General features: G+C 32.5%; 1 protein-coding gene across 1 annotated transcript in view; it reads left to right on the top strand.

Annotated features, from left to right (window-relative positions):
• The first annotated feature begins 3,098 nt into the window (after positions 1 to 3,098).
• Positions 3,099 to 16,645, top strand: part of LOC123566703 (uncharacterized) — a 35,794-nt gene continuing 22,247 nt past the window's right edge. The window contains exons 1-5 of the mRNA XM_045361020.2: positions 3,099 to 3,362; positions 10,596 to 11,175; positions 12,089 to 12,247; positions 15,945 to 16,145; positions 16,529 to 16,598. Coding sequence (XP_045216955.2) covers positions 10,615 to 11,175; positions 12,089 to 12,247; positions 15,945 to 16,145; positions 16,529 to 16,598 — 991 coding nt within the window. The 5' untranslated portion in view covers positions 3,099 to 3,362; positions 10,596 to 10,614. The remainder of the gene's footprint in view (positions 3,363 to 10,595; positions 11,176 to 12,088; positions 12,248 to 15,944; positions 16,146 to 16,528; positions 16,599 to 16,645) is intronic.

The following is a 16,645-nucleotide window of genomic DNA, read 5'->3' as shown; positions in this document are numbered from 1 at the left end:
ACTTTTTATATAAAGCTTTTATTTAAATACAGAAAAAAGGAATAATATGAAAATTGGATGAATTAAACAAATCTTTTAGATAACGAATGTTTTTTTTTTTTTTATTAAATCGAACTAGAAGATACAGTATTGACTGAACATCATAATTATGTATAATTTGCTTTTTCATCAATTTCCTTTTAAGTATATAATAATTAGTTTGGTATTGTTCATAGTTTTATTGAACTGAATGTCGGCTAATATTTCGATCTGATTTCTATTTTTATATCATTGTTAAACTCAGTTTTGACGTAGTAAATTCAAACTATTTTAACCCTCAATTTTTACCACTTTATCCACGTTTGTTTAAGATATTTACAAAATAAATTCATCTGTTACATAATGCATCATACAGACGTAAGTGTTCTGAACAAAAAATCACCAAATTTACAAAGGAAATTCCCATTATATATCCATCTATTTAAGACATTTCTTAAGAATGAAATTAGTTTTAACATATTGTAGTAGTGAAAATAAGGAAAATTGTTTTAAAAATGCTGTAACGGAGAAGGTTCGTTATAAATTAATAAGATCTCTGGTGGGTGATAGTTTTCCACTGGCAACTGTTACCAGGGATAGACATATTAACTTACCTATTATCTTTTGAAAACATTCAATTGAAATATTGCGGCTCGTATTACTGAAAGGCCCTTTTAAATGTTTACATACAAAAATATTCTACACTATACAAGGTCGCTTATAATCATAATAATATATAAAATTACACGCCATGTATAAGTTAACCCGGCCGTCTAGGTTTGTCACAAAACAAGATAATTAGGCAAATATTTGTTAATGTCAAGGGGCCCAGGTTGTTACTGTGAAAAGGTTTTGTCTTAACGCAGATTAAACAATATGATATTTTCATCCCTTTTACTTATGTGCGACGTAACATTAGAAAACTATAAAACATACATGTATATCAGTATATACGCAATAGCAGTGTTCTAGATAGATTGTTTTATCATGTTTTTTACCACACCCCAAGGATTAAGAAATAGCCCTGCTACGGAAAAACTAATAAAGGTGCTATTGATATATGACTAAGCTATTTATTTGTTATTGAACATTGCGATACTCTGTTGAACAGCAACAGTAGTTCTTGTTAATGATGTAACCGTGCTGCAAAAGCAACGTATGTCTAAAATAAAATATAATACCAGTACTTGCTATTGTGCAGATAATGGGGTATATAATCGATTTTGTTTGTAGTTTCCAACAGCACAACCGTGCTCACTGTAATACAATATTGATCCTATATTTCTGTGGTGTCCATATTAAAAATGCCATAGCATACGCATAATGATTGGAGTTCCGGTAAATAGTCAAAACTATTGCCCGAGATCCAAAGATTTGGATTGTTAACATTATTTTGCTACAATCTTTTAGAGAGAGTATAGGTATTATCCGAACATATTACGAAGCTCAGTAGCTGGGGATAAAATGTGAGCAGTATGCATACATACAGGGAGAGATGTATCTGAAATCGCACGTTAAAGAATTTTGTGATATTAAATGCCGCGGGTAACCTTAAACTTCGCATGGTGACCCTCATAAGTATTCTAAAATTCTAAAATAAAATATAATACCAGTACTTGCTATTGTGCAGATAATGGGGTATATAATCGATTTTGTTTGTAGTTTCCAACAGCACAACCGTGCCCACTGTAATACAATATTGATCCTATATTTCTGTGGCGTCCATATTAAAAATGCCATAGCATACGCATAATGATTGGAGTTCCGGTAAATAGTCAAAACTATTGCCCGAGATCCAAAGATTTGGATTGTTAACATTATTTTGCTACAATCTTTTAGAGAGAGTATAGGTATTATCCGAACATATTACGAAGCTCAGTAGCTGGGGATAAAATGTGAGCAGTATGCATACATACAGGGAGAGATGTATCTGAAATCGCACGTTAAAGAATTTTGTGATATTAAATGCCGCGGGTAACCTTAAACTTCGCATGGTGACCCTCATAAGTATTCTGGTCCATCACCTGTGCTCAAATACCCTCAAAACCCAATACACTTTTATGACAGCCTTCATCCGTGTCTAATTGTCCTTTATCTAATGGAAACGAGCATGCGCAATGACAAAATAAATACTGACGCATGCGTTGTAAAAACTTATTTGTGACAATTATTCTTCAAGGCTAAACATTGCGGCAATGAGCCTTGGGTATAAGGAAAAATGCACAGCTTCTTGTACCATAGTGTTATATGACGCTTTTCATTAAATAAAGACAACTAAGAAAATATAGACCCTTCAGCTATTTAAATTTAAGTTTTAGTACATAACATAAACAAGGTTTCCCGCGGAATTGCAACAAGGACTTACAGGAAGCATTGAATATACTAGTATTGTTTTATACCCAAATTCCGTAAAAGGATATGATATACATTTTAGGTATTGGATAGTGATTTTGGTATTGTTCTTTAGGACCGACAGTGGTTAAGTTGAAATGTTTTGATTATTAAATTTTTTTGAAACTGTGATTTAACTGAATTATTATATAGTTATTGTATTTCAATTTCAAATCCCACAATTCTAAACATTTATCTCTTATCACAGTTGTGTTTACAAAAAATGTCAGCTTTGAATAACATACGGTTTTTAAGCAGGAAAGTATATATTTAATTCAAATATTTTTCATTTGTTTCGGCTTTTGCAATATAACGGATTAAAGAAACAAATTTCAAAAGTTACCATTAGTGAAAACATCTACGTTTGATAACATTAATAACATATTTTAGCATTCTGGGATTAAATAGATAAGTTCAAAAACTCTATGATAGAGAGTGTATCGATTTGAAAAAAGATCAATTGAAAATAATGGTATTAATGTTTTTGGTCACTATCATTCCAAAATAATGTCGCACGCTATCAAGCATCATATTTCATACAGTGAATAAGTTTAACCATGTGTAAACATATCTATCATGTCATAAATCAAAGTAATTGAAAATATCAGTCGATCAATCGTTCAGAGTATAAGGAAGAGTTATAAAAGGTTGTCAGTATTATACTGTACGCAGTAACAACACATACCTACAGAAATGATTATTATTCAACGATTAAATTCTATTTAGGGTCTTTAAACTTCTCTTGTTTATAACAGTATGGACTGTTTTAAATCTTTACATATTGTCGGTTTTGATCCGTATCTAATTGCTCTTATACGGAACGAGCATGCGCAGTGACAAAATAAATACTAATGTATACGTTGTAAAGACTTATTTGTGACAATTATTCTCAAAGGCAAAACATGGCGGCAATGAGCCCAGGATATTAGGGCAAAAATATACAGTTGTTAAAGGTAAATAACAATTTGTTGTGTTACTTTTTATATAAAGCTTTTATTTAAATACAGAAAAAAAGGAATAATATGAAAATTGGATGAATTAAACAAATCCTTTAGATAACGAATGTTTTTGTTTTTTATTAAATCGAACTAGAAGATACAGTATTGATTGAACATCATAATTATGTATAATTTGCTTTTTCATCAATTTCCTTTTTATATATAAGTATATAATAATTAGTGTGGTATTGTTCATAGATCTATTGAACTGAATGTCGGCTAATATTTCGATCTGATCTCTATTTTTATATCATTGTTAAACTCAGTTTTGACGTAGTAAATTCAAACTATTTTAACCCTCAATTTTTAGCACTTTATCCACGTTTGTTTAAGATATTTACAAAATAAATTCATCTGTTGCATAATGCATCATACAGACGTAAGTGTTCTGAACAAAAAACCACCAAATTTACAAAGGAAATTCCCATTATATATCCATCTATTTAAGACATTTCTTAAGAATGAAATTAGTTTTAACATATTGTAGTAGTGAAAATAAGGAAAATTGTTTTAAAAATGCTGTAACGGAGAAGGTTCGTATATAAATTAATAAGATCTCTGGTGGGTGATAGTTTTCCACTGGCAACTGTTACCAGGGATAGACATATTAACTTACCTATTATCTTTTGAAAACATTCAATTGAAATATTGCGGCTCGTATTACTGAAAGGCCCTTTTAAATGTTTACATACAAAAATATTCTACACTACACAAGGTCGCTTATAATCATAATTATATATAAAATTACACGCCATGTATAAGTTAACCCGGCGTCTATGTTTGTCAAAAAACAAGATAGTTAGGCAAATATTTGTTAATGTCATGGGGCCCAGGTTGTTATTATGAAATAGTTTTGTCTTAACGCACATTAAATTTTATTTACATTTTATGTGCTATGTAACATTAGAAAACTGAAAAACATATATGTATATCAGTATATACGCAATAGCAGTGTTCTAGATAGATTGTTTTATCATGTGTTTTACCACACACCAAGGATTAAGAAATGGCCCTGCTACGGAAAAAAAAAATGTCAGCTTTGAATAACATACGGTTTTTAAGCAGGAAAGTATATATTTAATTCAAATATTTTTCATTTGTTTCGGTTTTTACAATATAACGGATTAAAGAAAAAAAATTCAAAAGTTCCCATTAGTGAAAACATCTACATTTGATAACATTAATAACACATTTTAGCATTCTGGGATTAAATAGATAAGTTCAAAAACTCTATGATAGAGAGTGTATTGATTTGAAAAAAGATCAATTGAAAATAATGGTATTAATGTTTTTGGTCTCTATCATTCCAAAATAATAATACCTACAGAAATGATTATTATTCAATTTTCTATGTCTCCTGTACATGTATGATATTATTATTAGTAACATATTTTATAAAATTCATGTGAATGAAATTAATCAATACTATTACCATTATTCCATGTTGCCAACCTAAAAGTAATTTTATTTGCTGACCAGTTTTGAGCACAGTGACATGATCGTTCTTTTTTTAAATGGGCGTTACCATATATGGTAAATCAGTGAATAACAACTATGAGAATTATATTGTGCGGTCCATAATATGATATGAACCCTAGTTTGATTTACTATCTAAAAGTGTAATCCAAAAGTTTCAGCTTCATGTCGTAATTTTGCCGTTAATACCGTATAGATATTTTGTATACATATTGCCTGCATAAAGAAGAAACAATGCTATCACTGTGCCCAAAATTGCGGCTGTTTCGTTATATATTGGTAATATTTAAATTGTCGTTTTTCGTGGTCCAATATCCATACCTTTCGCTAGTTTATATTTTTCATTAAATTCTTTCAAAATACATATATTTTCAATTGTTAGATATCCCCCTCTTAGCTTTTTGTTTGTTTTTGTTTTTATAAGGACCCGAACGATTTAAGTTTAAGTTCACCTATTGTGTTGATCAATTTTTTTTCTTCGAGTCGTAGAACAATAAATTATTCAGCATTAGTAGTAATAGTAGTAGTGGTACAAGTAGCAGCAGCGCCAGCACTAATAATAGTAGAAGTGATAGTATTAGAAAATCATTAGCAAAAGTAATAATAATAGTCATAATAAAAATACAAAATTGAATTAGTGATAGTAGTAGTAGCAGCAGCAATAGTAGTAGTAGTAGTAGCAGCAGCAGCAATAGTAGTAGTAGTAGTCATGGTACTAGTAGTAGTAGTAGTAGTAGTAGTAGTAGTGGTCATGGTACTAGTAGTAGTAGTAGTAGTAGTAGTAGTAGTAGTGGTCATTGTACTAGTAGTAGTAGTAGTAGTAGTGGTATTGGTACTAGTAGTAGTAGTAGTAGTAGTGGTCATGGTACTAGTAGTAGCTGTAGTAGTAGAACAGCAATCGCAGTAGTGATAGTTAAAGTAGCAGTATTTTTAATTAGAAAATATTTTTAATTCAAGAGCAAAGCATCTATTTTTCACGTGAAAAGCACTTACAACTTTTACTGAATGTGTTACTTCTAAAAATACGTCTAAATTCACTTATAAACTGCACGAGAATTTAACAAGATTTTAAGCATTAAAAAATCGTAAAATGAATTTTAAACTCGAGTTCTATTAATAATGTATAGCAATTTTATCATTAAGGACCTAAAACGACGTTTAACTTAGCAAAATACGCTGTAACTGATAACGAGGACAAAAATGTTTTAGACAGTTTCATAAAGTAAGACATTTTGGAAGTCCGTGTATCTTAAAAACATAAAGGTCAATAACTCACGCACCAATAGTTTATATATTATATCCCTTTTACGTAGAATTAAAGCTTACATGCTGTACGTCCAATCTATCTGTTTTTCCAACCTTCAATTTGTTTAGTACTCATTTGAATTTATCATGTCAATTCAGAAATTAAACACATTAAATGTCTTGGTTCCTATGAAAAGCAACAGTGTATGTTGGGTGTGTGTGTGTGGAAGGGTGTGGGTGAAGGAGGATTACGAGTATTGATAATTATACTTATAGCTCACATTGTCTCAGATTTGCCCTACTTTTCCAATGTAGAGCGCTTTCTCATCTGAAAGCTCTTATTAAAGGTGATACAGTAAACACTGCCCTTCCTAAAGATATTATGATATAAAACGATAGCGTATTTTAACAGATGTAGAAAATATGTGTCTTCAAGCGCCTGTAGTCCCGGAGACCATTCTTAAACATATAATCGGTCAGGTAACTAACATTTCTCTCTCTAGCCGTTGTAGCCATGCATTCATAATAACCTGATAAGAAAGGACACTTTACGCATTTAAAATTAGTCGCCTGTGTGTAATGTGAAATGGACACTCAAGGGCAGAGACCATTCTTTAGATCTAGAATTACATGTAGTACCGACCAATGCCTGGGCATCACATTTACAATTTATAATATATCTTTCTAAAAGACTCCAAATATTAAAACATTGAAATGAATGGATGCCTTATGAATGGAGTATAACTTACATACGGATATTTTAAGTTAGGAAGACAGTTTTAGATAAAACGCTAGAATACATTACATGACTATGATAAGTCATCTTTTAAAGCAGTTATTTGCTACAAACATTATTCCTTATACCTGTATAAAGAAATATTGAAAAATACACAATGCATAATTGTCGTTCGTATTTTTGCTTGGCTGTATTGAAATGTTGGCGGTCGCACGAAACTACGTCACGAATCAACGTGCATGTTATGAATAACAGTGGCCATTTGTATTAATTTCAGAATTTGATATGACATACCATAAACAAGACCAACCAGCCTATATTCAAACTGTACTGCGGCACAAAAGACAAAACACCTGATATAGAAAATGATACTGTCTTAATAAATATGAAACGAAAGGCCGCTATTGCCGGTATAATGTATTGTGTATCTTATTTTACAATACTATTTGACATAAATGTTTTTTTTTTAAGTAAAGTTAAATTGAATTATTTGTCATATGAAGAAAAATGTATCCTTTAATGGATCATTTTTTAGGTTCACCTAGTTGCAACCTGAAATTGTTTTCAGTATTGATATACAAGTTCATTAAAGTATAGTAATGGTCTGAGAGTTTTATTGCAACAATTTAGGCCAGAAGATGTTTATACGTTTTTGGAAACAATATTTCATATCCTCCATGAAAACCCATTTCTTAAGTGTCAAAGCCGTGCCTATCTACATTATGTTCACATATGTTTGTGATAGGGGAGGTTAAACTCACTTGTAAAAGTATTAGGGGGTAGGGTAAAATTTACGTCTACCATTTATTTTCATATTTGAAAATTATTTTTATTCTTAAAAATTAGTTTGTTATCATAAGTCAGTAAGCTTTATTTATGTAATGTGTATATATCAGCCAAAGTCAGAAATGCAAGTCTTATAGCAAAACGTCAAGGTTAACCCTGATAAAGATATCGTGTAAACATTCAAAATATAGCACTTTTAATTACTTCTTCGTTGAAAATTATCTTGTCATTATGTTTCATTGAAAATCATTCTTTCTTATGGAGTAGTCTCTTAAAACTACTAAAGAGTGGCAAAGTACAAGGATATAAAAAAATAAGTAATGTCTTTAATATTGATCTGTGTACTATAATGAGAGTTTTATGTATATTTGTAACGCAATATCAGCAAAGCAGATCTAATTTCAAAAACAGTCATTGGTAGGTAAAAGGTCAAATTTGTGTGAAAGATTACAATACTTTTCATTGTTTAAAGGTATTTTGTCATTATTAGTGTCTCATAGTTATTCCTATGAAGATATCATCAGGCATGAGTCTAGATCAGCCCTGATGTAAAAGTTAAAATTCATTTTTGAGTAAAAATTCGGCACTGATATTTTATTTCTTTGTTCAAAAATATCTTGTCGTTATAAGTTGATGTTAATTCATTTTAATGTTAACCTTTATTTACTTACTTGCTTACTGCATTCCACCTTCTTATGGCTGTTTTATATCTTAAGATTAGATGCGGCAATGAATGAACTGCACTGTATTCTACAGGTCGCGGGCATCTCCTCACAGCTTAGTCTCAAATGGGATGTCTGTGGGGCAAACTTTCTGGCGTGCTTATTCCAGATAGAAACAGCTCTGCAGGATGTGGAATGGTGTTTGTTCCTCTGAGAAAGAGAAAGATGTCTATCGCTTAAGATAAGATGTCGTGCGCTCGAGATAAGATGTAGTGCGCACAAGATAATTTTATCTTTAAATAAAATAAATGCATGTCCTAAACATACCACCGAACTGAACTAAATTCAAGTCAGTAAGAAGTATTTTGCCAAAGACGAAGTGCTCTCTTTTATCGGGTATATTGTTTCAACGTTCGTAGAGAGTGGAAAAATTTATTTTGGGAATAAACAAACTTTCCTCACAATTTCACTATTATAAGTACAGATGTATGTATAATTTTATTTCGTATTTCTGCTGCGTTGTATATACCCAAACAAAAAATCAGCCGTCAATCTATATTTCATATTTGACCTGTCAAAAAGCTAATGATAAGCAAGGACAAAAACGTATGCTAAGTTGGCATGATTTAGATAATAATATGTTAAGAAGACAATTTTGCCTCGATTGCCGGTGTATTTTACATAGATATATTTAATAATTAAGGTACCTACCACAAATAGTCCTACATCTTAGTATAATGTGCATAAATACTATATCTTGGTGCGCGCACTGGCGCGCCATAACGAAATATTGAAGGTTTAGTGTTTCGTTCTAGCGCGCAAACGAGCGCGATGAATCTAAACTAACAAAGCCCCATAACGCAACATAGAAAGCAATGGAACGAAACTTTATATTTGGCACGCAAAAATTTATACTGATGTTATGGCATGCGAGCCAAAACAAAGTTAATTGTTTCGTAATGTCGCGTTGGCATGCGATCCCCTATGTAACACATTTCGTCATGCGCCAACATGAGACCATTGAATATTTGATATAGTTTAAGTGCGCCTGCCAACGCGCAACAACTATTGTACTGTACCGCTATTATACCCCAGTCACACATACGGCGCGGAAAGCTACGTTTAGCCACGGATAAAAACGTAGTAATTCGTATCTGTCTATATTGATACGTACCTGAGACGTACCTTAACGTAGTAATCCGTATCAATTCGTACCAATCCGTACGGCTCAGATACGGATCGATACGGGTAACTACGTTTCTATCCGTAGCTAGACGTAGCTATTTGCGCCGTATGTGTGACTGTGGTATTAGATTCGATATGTTGCAGTTTTAGTTTCGTTTTGTCGCTGTGTTGGTTTCGTTATATTGCTTTGTTCATCATTGTATTATAAAGCGTTGGCACAACGAAATATTCTACATAAACGCGTCATAAAGACGTCATAGCTTGGAGAGTAGCACTCTACTAAAATTGTTTGTATCGTTTTCTTTGGACAATTTGCTGCAGGGAGGTAGGACACCACAGCGTTTAGTGGCGTTTATACATTATATACATAGACTTTTATAAGGAAAACCAATTCTAATACGATCCGCAGCAATTGCTATATAAACATATAGCGAAATCGCCTATACATGAATCTACGATAAATTATGGTTGGCTGATACATTTTACTTCCTACAATTGTGACATGAGATATTCTACTTCTGTTCCATTACATACAAATTATTTCAGGGCCAGACAAACAATATTTAAAAAAACATAATTATGATAAGAACTCATACGGACTTTGCAGGACCGTAAAACACGTTTTGATCTCTATAGCTCAATTATGATTAAGCGATGACGTCATAAATGTATGACATAAAGGGCTACGCACTCGTGATTTAATTATTACGCTTATTAACTAATCAAATAAAGGAACAGATGTATTATTTCTTCAATAAAACTTACTTGGCTATGAGAAAGAGATACAAAATATTTGAAGTATTGGTAAATGGTCCTTTTCCACGTTTGTTTAAGCCGAGTCGCTGCAACCAAAATTTAGGCCACCATAGAGGGTCGTGTTCTTACAGAGTTACATTTGAAAAAAAATATAAACACACTTCTGAAAATTGCAAAACTTAGGTTAGACAATTCGGCATAAGAACCACAATAAGAAAAATTCTTAGAAATTTTACAATGCAATATCTCCAAGAGGTCAATGCTACACAGCTCAAGTATTTGGTTCTCTTGAATGGAAAATATAACATTTACTGCGGTGTAATGAAAACTTGTTTTCTTTAGGTTCCAATGTACTATTGGGATGTCACATCAACTTCATTTAGAGAAGGAGAAGTACAGACAATGGGTGAAGGCCGGACTTGGCTTGGGATACTTAAAAGAAGGACTTGCGCCTTTTTGTGACGACGTTGCCAAAGAACAACATAAAAACATCTTAGATAACATTAAACAGACAAAGAATCTACCGACTGTGACATGTGGTCAGTGTTCTTGGAGAACTCTCAAACCAGACCATGTGAAAACAGAAAACAAACAGTGTCCTTTGAATCAATCGAATTGTAACTGTTGCTATACGAGCGGAAAAAATGCTTGTCCAAACAACGTATGTAGTGTTATCTATGACAATATTATATCTAACCATGCATCCACACCACCAGGTCCTAACTGGAAAAACACCAAAACACAGCAGTGGACTCGAGATCCGTGGAGTATAGCTAAATGTTTCATCAACGTCCCAGGATATGAGCAAAAGACATCAGCAGCCGACATTGACTGCACAGGGTTACTACATGTGATTATAAACAACAAATATTTTCATAATCACATTGTATGCAATATTACTGGAACTGATGTGTTCTCGAAGGTAAACATTTTTGACAACTTCTGCTCGACAGAACTAGCATAAGCACGTTCCAACATGACTATTTGATACATTTATTGTGTAGGTACAAATGTACAATAACTCATTTTATACGTCTTTACCCGCGTACTTGTTTGTTGTCGTTAGAAGCTTAGTCTTTGCATTATATAATTACAAATGATGTCGAGGATATTTATTGTTTGTGTGAAATATCAAAATGTATATTTATAAAGGTAACTGTCAGATGTAAACAGTGTAAACTTTGGTATCTCGTGTGAATATTTTAGCTCAACTGAACCAAAGATTTAGCAGGAGTAAACAAAGTAAAATCTTGGTGTCTTGAGTGAACATTTAATGTCACCAAAACCAATTATACAAACTGTCTTGCATCAGAAATATGAAGCATTTGCTTGTCTAAATTTAATTAGGCTGTACCGTCACAGTTGTCTGTCTGGTCTGTATTTTAACAAGAGCTGCATTACGAAGGCATCAAAATATACCCCAAAAGTAACAGGTCAAGCTTTAACATTCAACGTTGGAGAGCAGTGCTTGATGCAGAGTTTAAATAAACGCGATAATGTTGAAATAACATTTAAAAAAAAAAAAGACTGACCTTGTATCTTGTTTACGTACTGATGTCAGCCATTTTGTTTTAACTAGCCTTTTGCTTGCAAAAGGTTGGTTATTTTATCCAGGTATCCGCCTGTATTTGAAATTGTTGCGGAGATTTCCCATTAAAAGCTGAGAAGTAATTATATGACCTTAATTATAATGGAGTTACTTAACGCACTATGAAATAAACTAATAATCCATAATTGCTAAATTTGTTCTTCGAGGAAATTCACATTATTCGGGCACTGCATTCAAATGTTAGATGCAATTACATAACTTATAATGAATGACATTCATTTGACAGGTAAGGCAGTACAGAAACAAGATATTTCACTCTAGTTCAATGGAGTTGGAAAAGAAAGATGCAAGTTCTTATATAGATGATATGATAGCTATTCTCGAAGATGGTAGGGAACTGAGTAGCCGACAGGACTCTAAGGACGCTGTAAAGAAACTCAAAGAAGTAAGTATTATTGTTTTATCTTATGGAAGGTACTCTCCAGAGTATGTTTGTTCGACAAATGTGCCATTTTCATAAGCAAAACGATAGAACAATAAATGTCAGAAAGATTAGCCATACTAGAAAGTCACGTTTACTGCTAACGTTTACCGTTTCTTTACATGCCGAAATCTCATAATTGGTAAATTATCTTTGCTTACAAATAGTGTCATCTCTAAATGCCAAAATGTCATGATTATTACCGTATCTTTGCATAAAATTCCTGTCATCTCTATTTACCGAAATCTTATGATTGGTAAATTTTCTTTGCTTATAAATCTTGTTTTCTTTACATGCCGAAATATTTTGACTGATACCGTTTCTTTGCATTCAAATCCTGCCATCTTTTTTTGCCGAAATTTCATGATTGGTACATGATCTTTGCTTATAAACCTTGTCATCTTTACATGCCAAAATGTCATGACTGATACCATATATTTACATTCAAATTATGTCATCGTTTTATGTAGATATCTTATGATTGGTACATTATCTATGCTTGCAAATCTAGTCATTTTACGTGCCGGAAAGTCTTATAGTTGCTAAAATGTCTGTTTTCGTTTCATGCCTAAAAAGTTTGATTTATACCTAATTTTTGCATATAAATCCTTTTATCTTTACATGTGCAATCTTTTATCATATCTAAAATCATGATTTATATATCAATATTTCATATTTGTTTTTATGAATAATTTAAATTTTATATTTGATGTCAAAAAAACCCTACAGACTGTTACTGTTTTGCCGACCCTTGTTTTTTAGCTCACCTGTCACGTAGTGACAGGTTGAGCTTTTGTGATCACCCTTCGTCCGTCGTCCGTCTGTCCGTCCGTCTGTCGTACGTCCGTTCACAATTTCATTGTGAACACGACAGAGACCTAATTTTGTATTTGATTTTAATCAAACTCGCACACAACTTGTATGGGCATAGTATCTCACGTCCTTTCGAAAACTTGTCAGATCGCATCATGGGTTCCAGCGTTATGGCCCCTTAAAAGGCCAAAATTTGCAATTTTTGGCTTGTGAACATGATGGAGACCACATTTTGCAATCAACTTAAACAAAACTTGCACACAACTTGAAATGGAATAATATTTCGGTTTCTTTCGAAAACTGGCCAGATCCCATCATGTGTTCCAGATTTATTGGCCCTTAAATGGTAAAAATTTGACATTTTTGGCTTGTGAACATGATAGATACAACATTTTGCAATCAACTTTATTCAAACTTGAACATAACTTGTATTGGCACAATATCTCGGTTCTTTTCAAAAGCTGGTCTGATCCCATCATGGGTTCCAGAGTTATGGCCCCTTAGAGGGCTATAATCCGCTATATTTTGGCTTGTGAACATGATAGATACAGCATTTTGCAATCAACTTTAATCAAACTTACACACAACTTGTATTTGCATAATATCTTGGTTCCCTCCGAAAACTGGCCAGACCTCACCACGGGTTCTAGAGTTATGGCCCTTTAAAGGTCCAGAATTTGCTATAAAGGCTTTTGCAGCCATATAAAGACTTCATTTATGGGTTGATTTGATACAAACTTGTAAAATATCTTCAACAACAATAAATCTTTGATTCCATGATGAATGTGTCAGAACTAATCATAGGTTTCGGAGTTATCTTATATCTGATTACCTCCCCTGATTTTAATCAAAATTGATTTATATCAGTAAGTACTTATAGGACTCATTTAAAATTTCATTATTGTCATTAGTTGGACTGAGACAATCAGGGTAGATAACTTTGGACTGATTTTATTTCAAATTACCTCCCTTTACTTCAAACAAAAATGGGTATATCTCCGTAACTAATAAAGATACTGATCTGAAATTTCATTTATGCCATCAGATTGACTTAAATAATCAATAAAGATACGTATTTACTGAATTTATGACAAATTACCTTCCTCTGTTTGTAAACTGAATTTGGGTTGAAACGTTATTTATGTCTTCCATGGTAAGAAATACTCATGTTAGAAAACTCTTGATTGATAGTTTATCGATATGAATACTTTTCTAATATGTTGTTGTGTTGTAAAGGCTTGTACTCGGTATCATCTATATGCATATACAAATGCATAATTAACACCCCTGATTTTAATAAAAATGGATTTATCTCAGGAAGTATATAGAGGACTCATTTGAATTTCTTTATAGTCATAAGTTGGACAGAGACAATCAGGATAGATAACTATGGACTGATTTTATGTCAAATAACCTCCCTTTGTTTCAAATCAAAATATGTGTATCACAGTAACCAATGAAGATACTGATTTGGAATGTCATTTATGTTATCAGATGGACTCGGACAACCAGGGTAGATAACTTTTGACTGAATTTACGACAAATTACCGCCCTTTATTTTATGTAAATGAATATACTTTAGCAGCATCTAATGAGATTGGCTTTAAATGTTGTTACAAGAGAATATTTTGGTCCTGATTATATTTAGTGTGTCTGCCTATGTGAACTATGTCAAAACTTGCAATGGTGCTCAGGTGAGCGATATAGGGCCATCATGGCCCTCTTGTTTCCGCTATTATTTACACTGTCACTTATTTTCTCTGTGTTGCATTACGTTTTCTAACTGTAAGAGGAAGATCTGATTGCAAATTACCTTTTATCGCCATGTAAGTAAACTACATGTATTAACTATACTGCAAAGTTACTTCTCCTAAATCTGTAAACGCCATTTGCAATAAGCCCTCTCGAAAGAGGGTCGGCATCAAATATCCCGCATTGAGTGTACATACGCATTGTATGTACACTATTAAACCTATGTTAGAAGTAACCCTAACCTTTAGTCAGTATATAGTACACTATGTGCGTACATCCAGTAGGGGAGATTTAATGTTGACGCTCTAAAGAGTAAAAGATTCATTAGTTTTCATTTGTTAATTTTTAGAGGATTATATCTTATTTTAGGTTTATTTCTGATCGAAATACGGGTTTACATGTATTTGGTCATTATAAGTTGTTTCAATAGGTGCTGTATAAGGTAATAAGGTCAGACGTGTTTTACAACTTAAAGGGACCAAAATATAAGCAGATGAGTTGAGCAGTATCCACAATCAGTGTGATCAAAGGCAAGGACAAAGTCACATATAACAAGCTATAAAGTAAATTAAATCCTAGGTTAAATAGAAATGAATGTCATACATGCAACAGTTATGCAAGCTCATTATTTTTTTAAAGTAATCTTTATTTCGATTTAGATCTAGATGATATCTTTCGCAAGCGTAGATTCTATAAAATTATTTTTTCGCAATTTTGGGGAAACTTTTTAAATTCTCTAGTAAGTAAAAATAAACTTAATCATAGAGATTATAACTGGAAAAAGATATAGACTTTCACAGAAATAAGATTACTTGTCCAGCATTAGTTTAGAACGAGGCTTACCTAGACATAAGCAAGAAATACCGTCTAAATGCTGTAAAACATTTTGGTTTACAAGGCGATTTTTCTAAGATTCTTGTTGTTTACGTTTACCATTTCAGCATATTCATTCTAAGCTCTGTTTAATTGTTAGATTTTAAAGTCATATTATGCAAGATTTGTGTAGCCTCATGAGATCTCTAAATGAACAGAACATATGGTCTGAATACATACCTCCTATAAATAGAATTTTGAGTCTAAATTTAACTGTTTACAGTTGAAGAAGGACAATTTTATAATTACAACAAAAAGTGAATATGATGTGGTCCATGCGGCCGAGCAGTCAATAAGTGATACGATAGAGGAATTTGAAAACAAATTACAGGAAAAATTAGAAAACGTACCTACCACAGAAGATGTTAAAGGTTTATTAAGGAGAGTCACATCGTTGGAACAGGATGTGGATACTATAAAACAGGTACCATCTTTTGAATTTATATCTTGACTTTCAAAATGTATATTCTCCTCGTTATTTTCGAGCGTTTCACCAACCTTAATGCCATATGCCAGGATACCCAAGGCCATTGGACATATTTACTGGTTTGAGCTTCAGCTACTAGAATCGATCTTTGTTTATTGAAATATCTGTAAGATTTTTATTTCCTCGATTTTTTCATATCAACGATCAGTAAGAAATAGTTTAACGTGCACGCAGACGCAATATAGTAATAATATTTCGAAAAGTAAAAGTAATTGAACATATATAATACTCCGACGGTTTTCTGTTCCATGTTTATATTGAACATTTAATAGTAAGCCAAGTGACGGTCAATAAATGTCACAATTCCCGTATATTTTCAGGAGATGAAAGAGCTCAAGACAGCACGGTCTGCTCAAAAAGATCAGTATGATTTCATCAAGTCCAAATTAGGTAATCCATTCTTACGTTTCAACCTGTAAATATTCTTATCAAATAAA

Source organism: Mercenaria mercenaria, chromosome 8 (genome assembly GCF_021730395.1).
Source record: "Mercenaria mercenaria strain notata chromosome 8, MADL_Memer_1, whole genome shotgun sequence".
NCBI classification, from domain to species: Eukaryota; Metazoa; Mollusca; class Bivalvia; order Venerida; family Veneridae; genus Mercenaria; species Mercenaria mercenaria.
The sequence above is the reverse complement of the archived record's forward strand: the minus strand, read 5'-3'. Positions and strand labels throughout refer to the sequence as shown.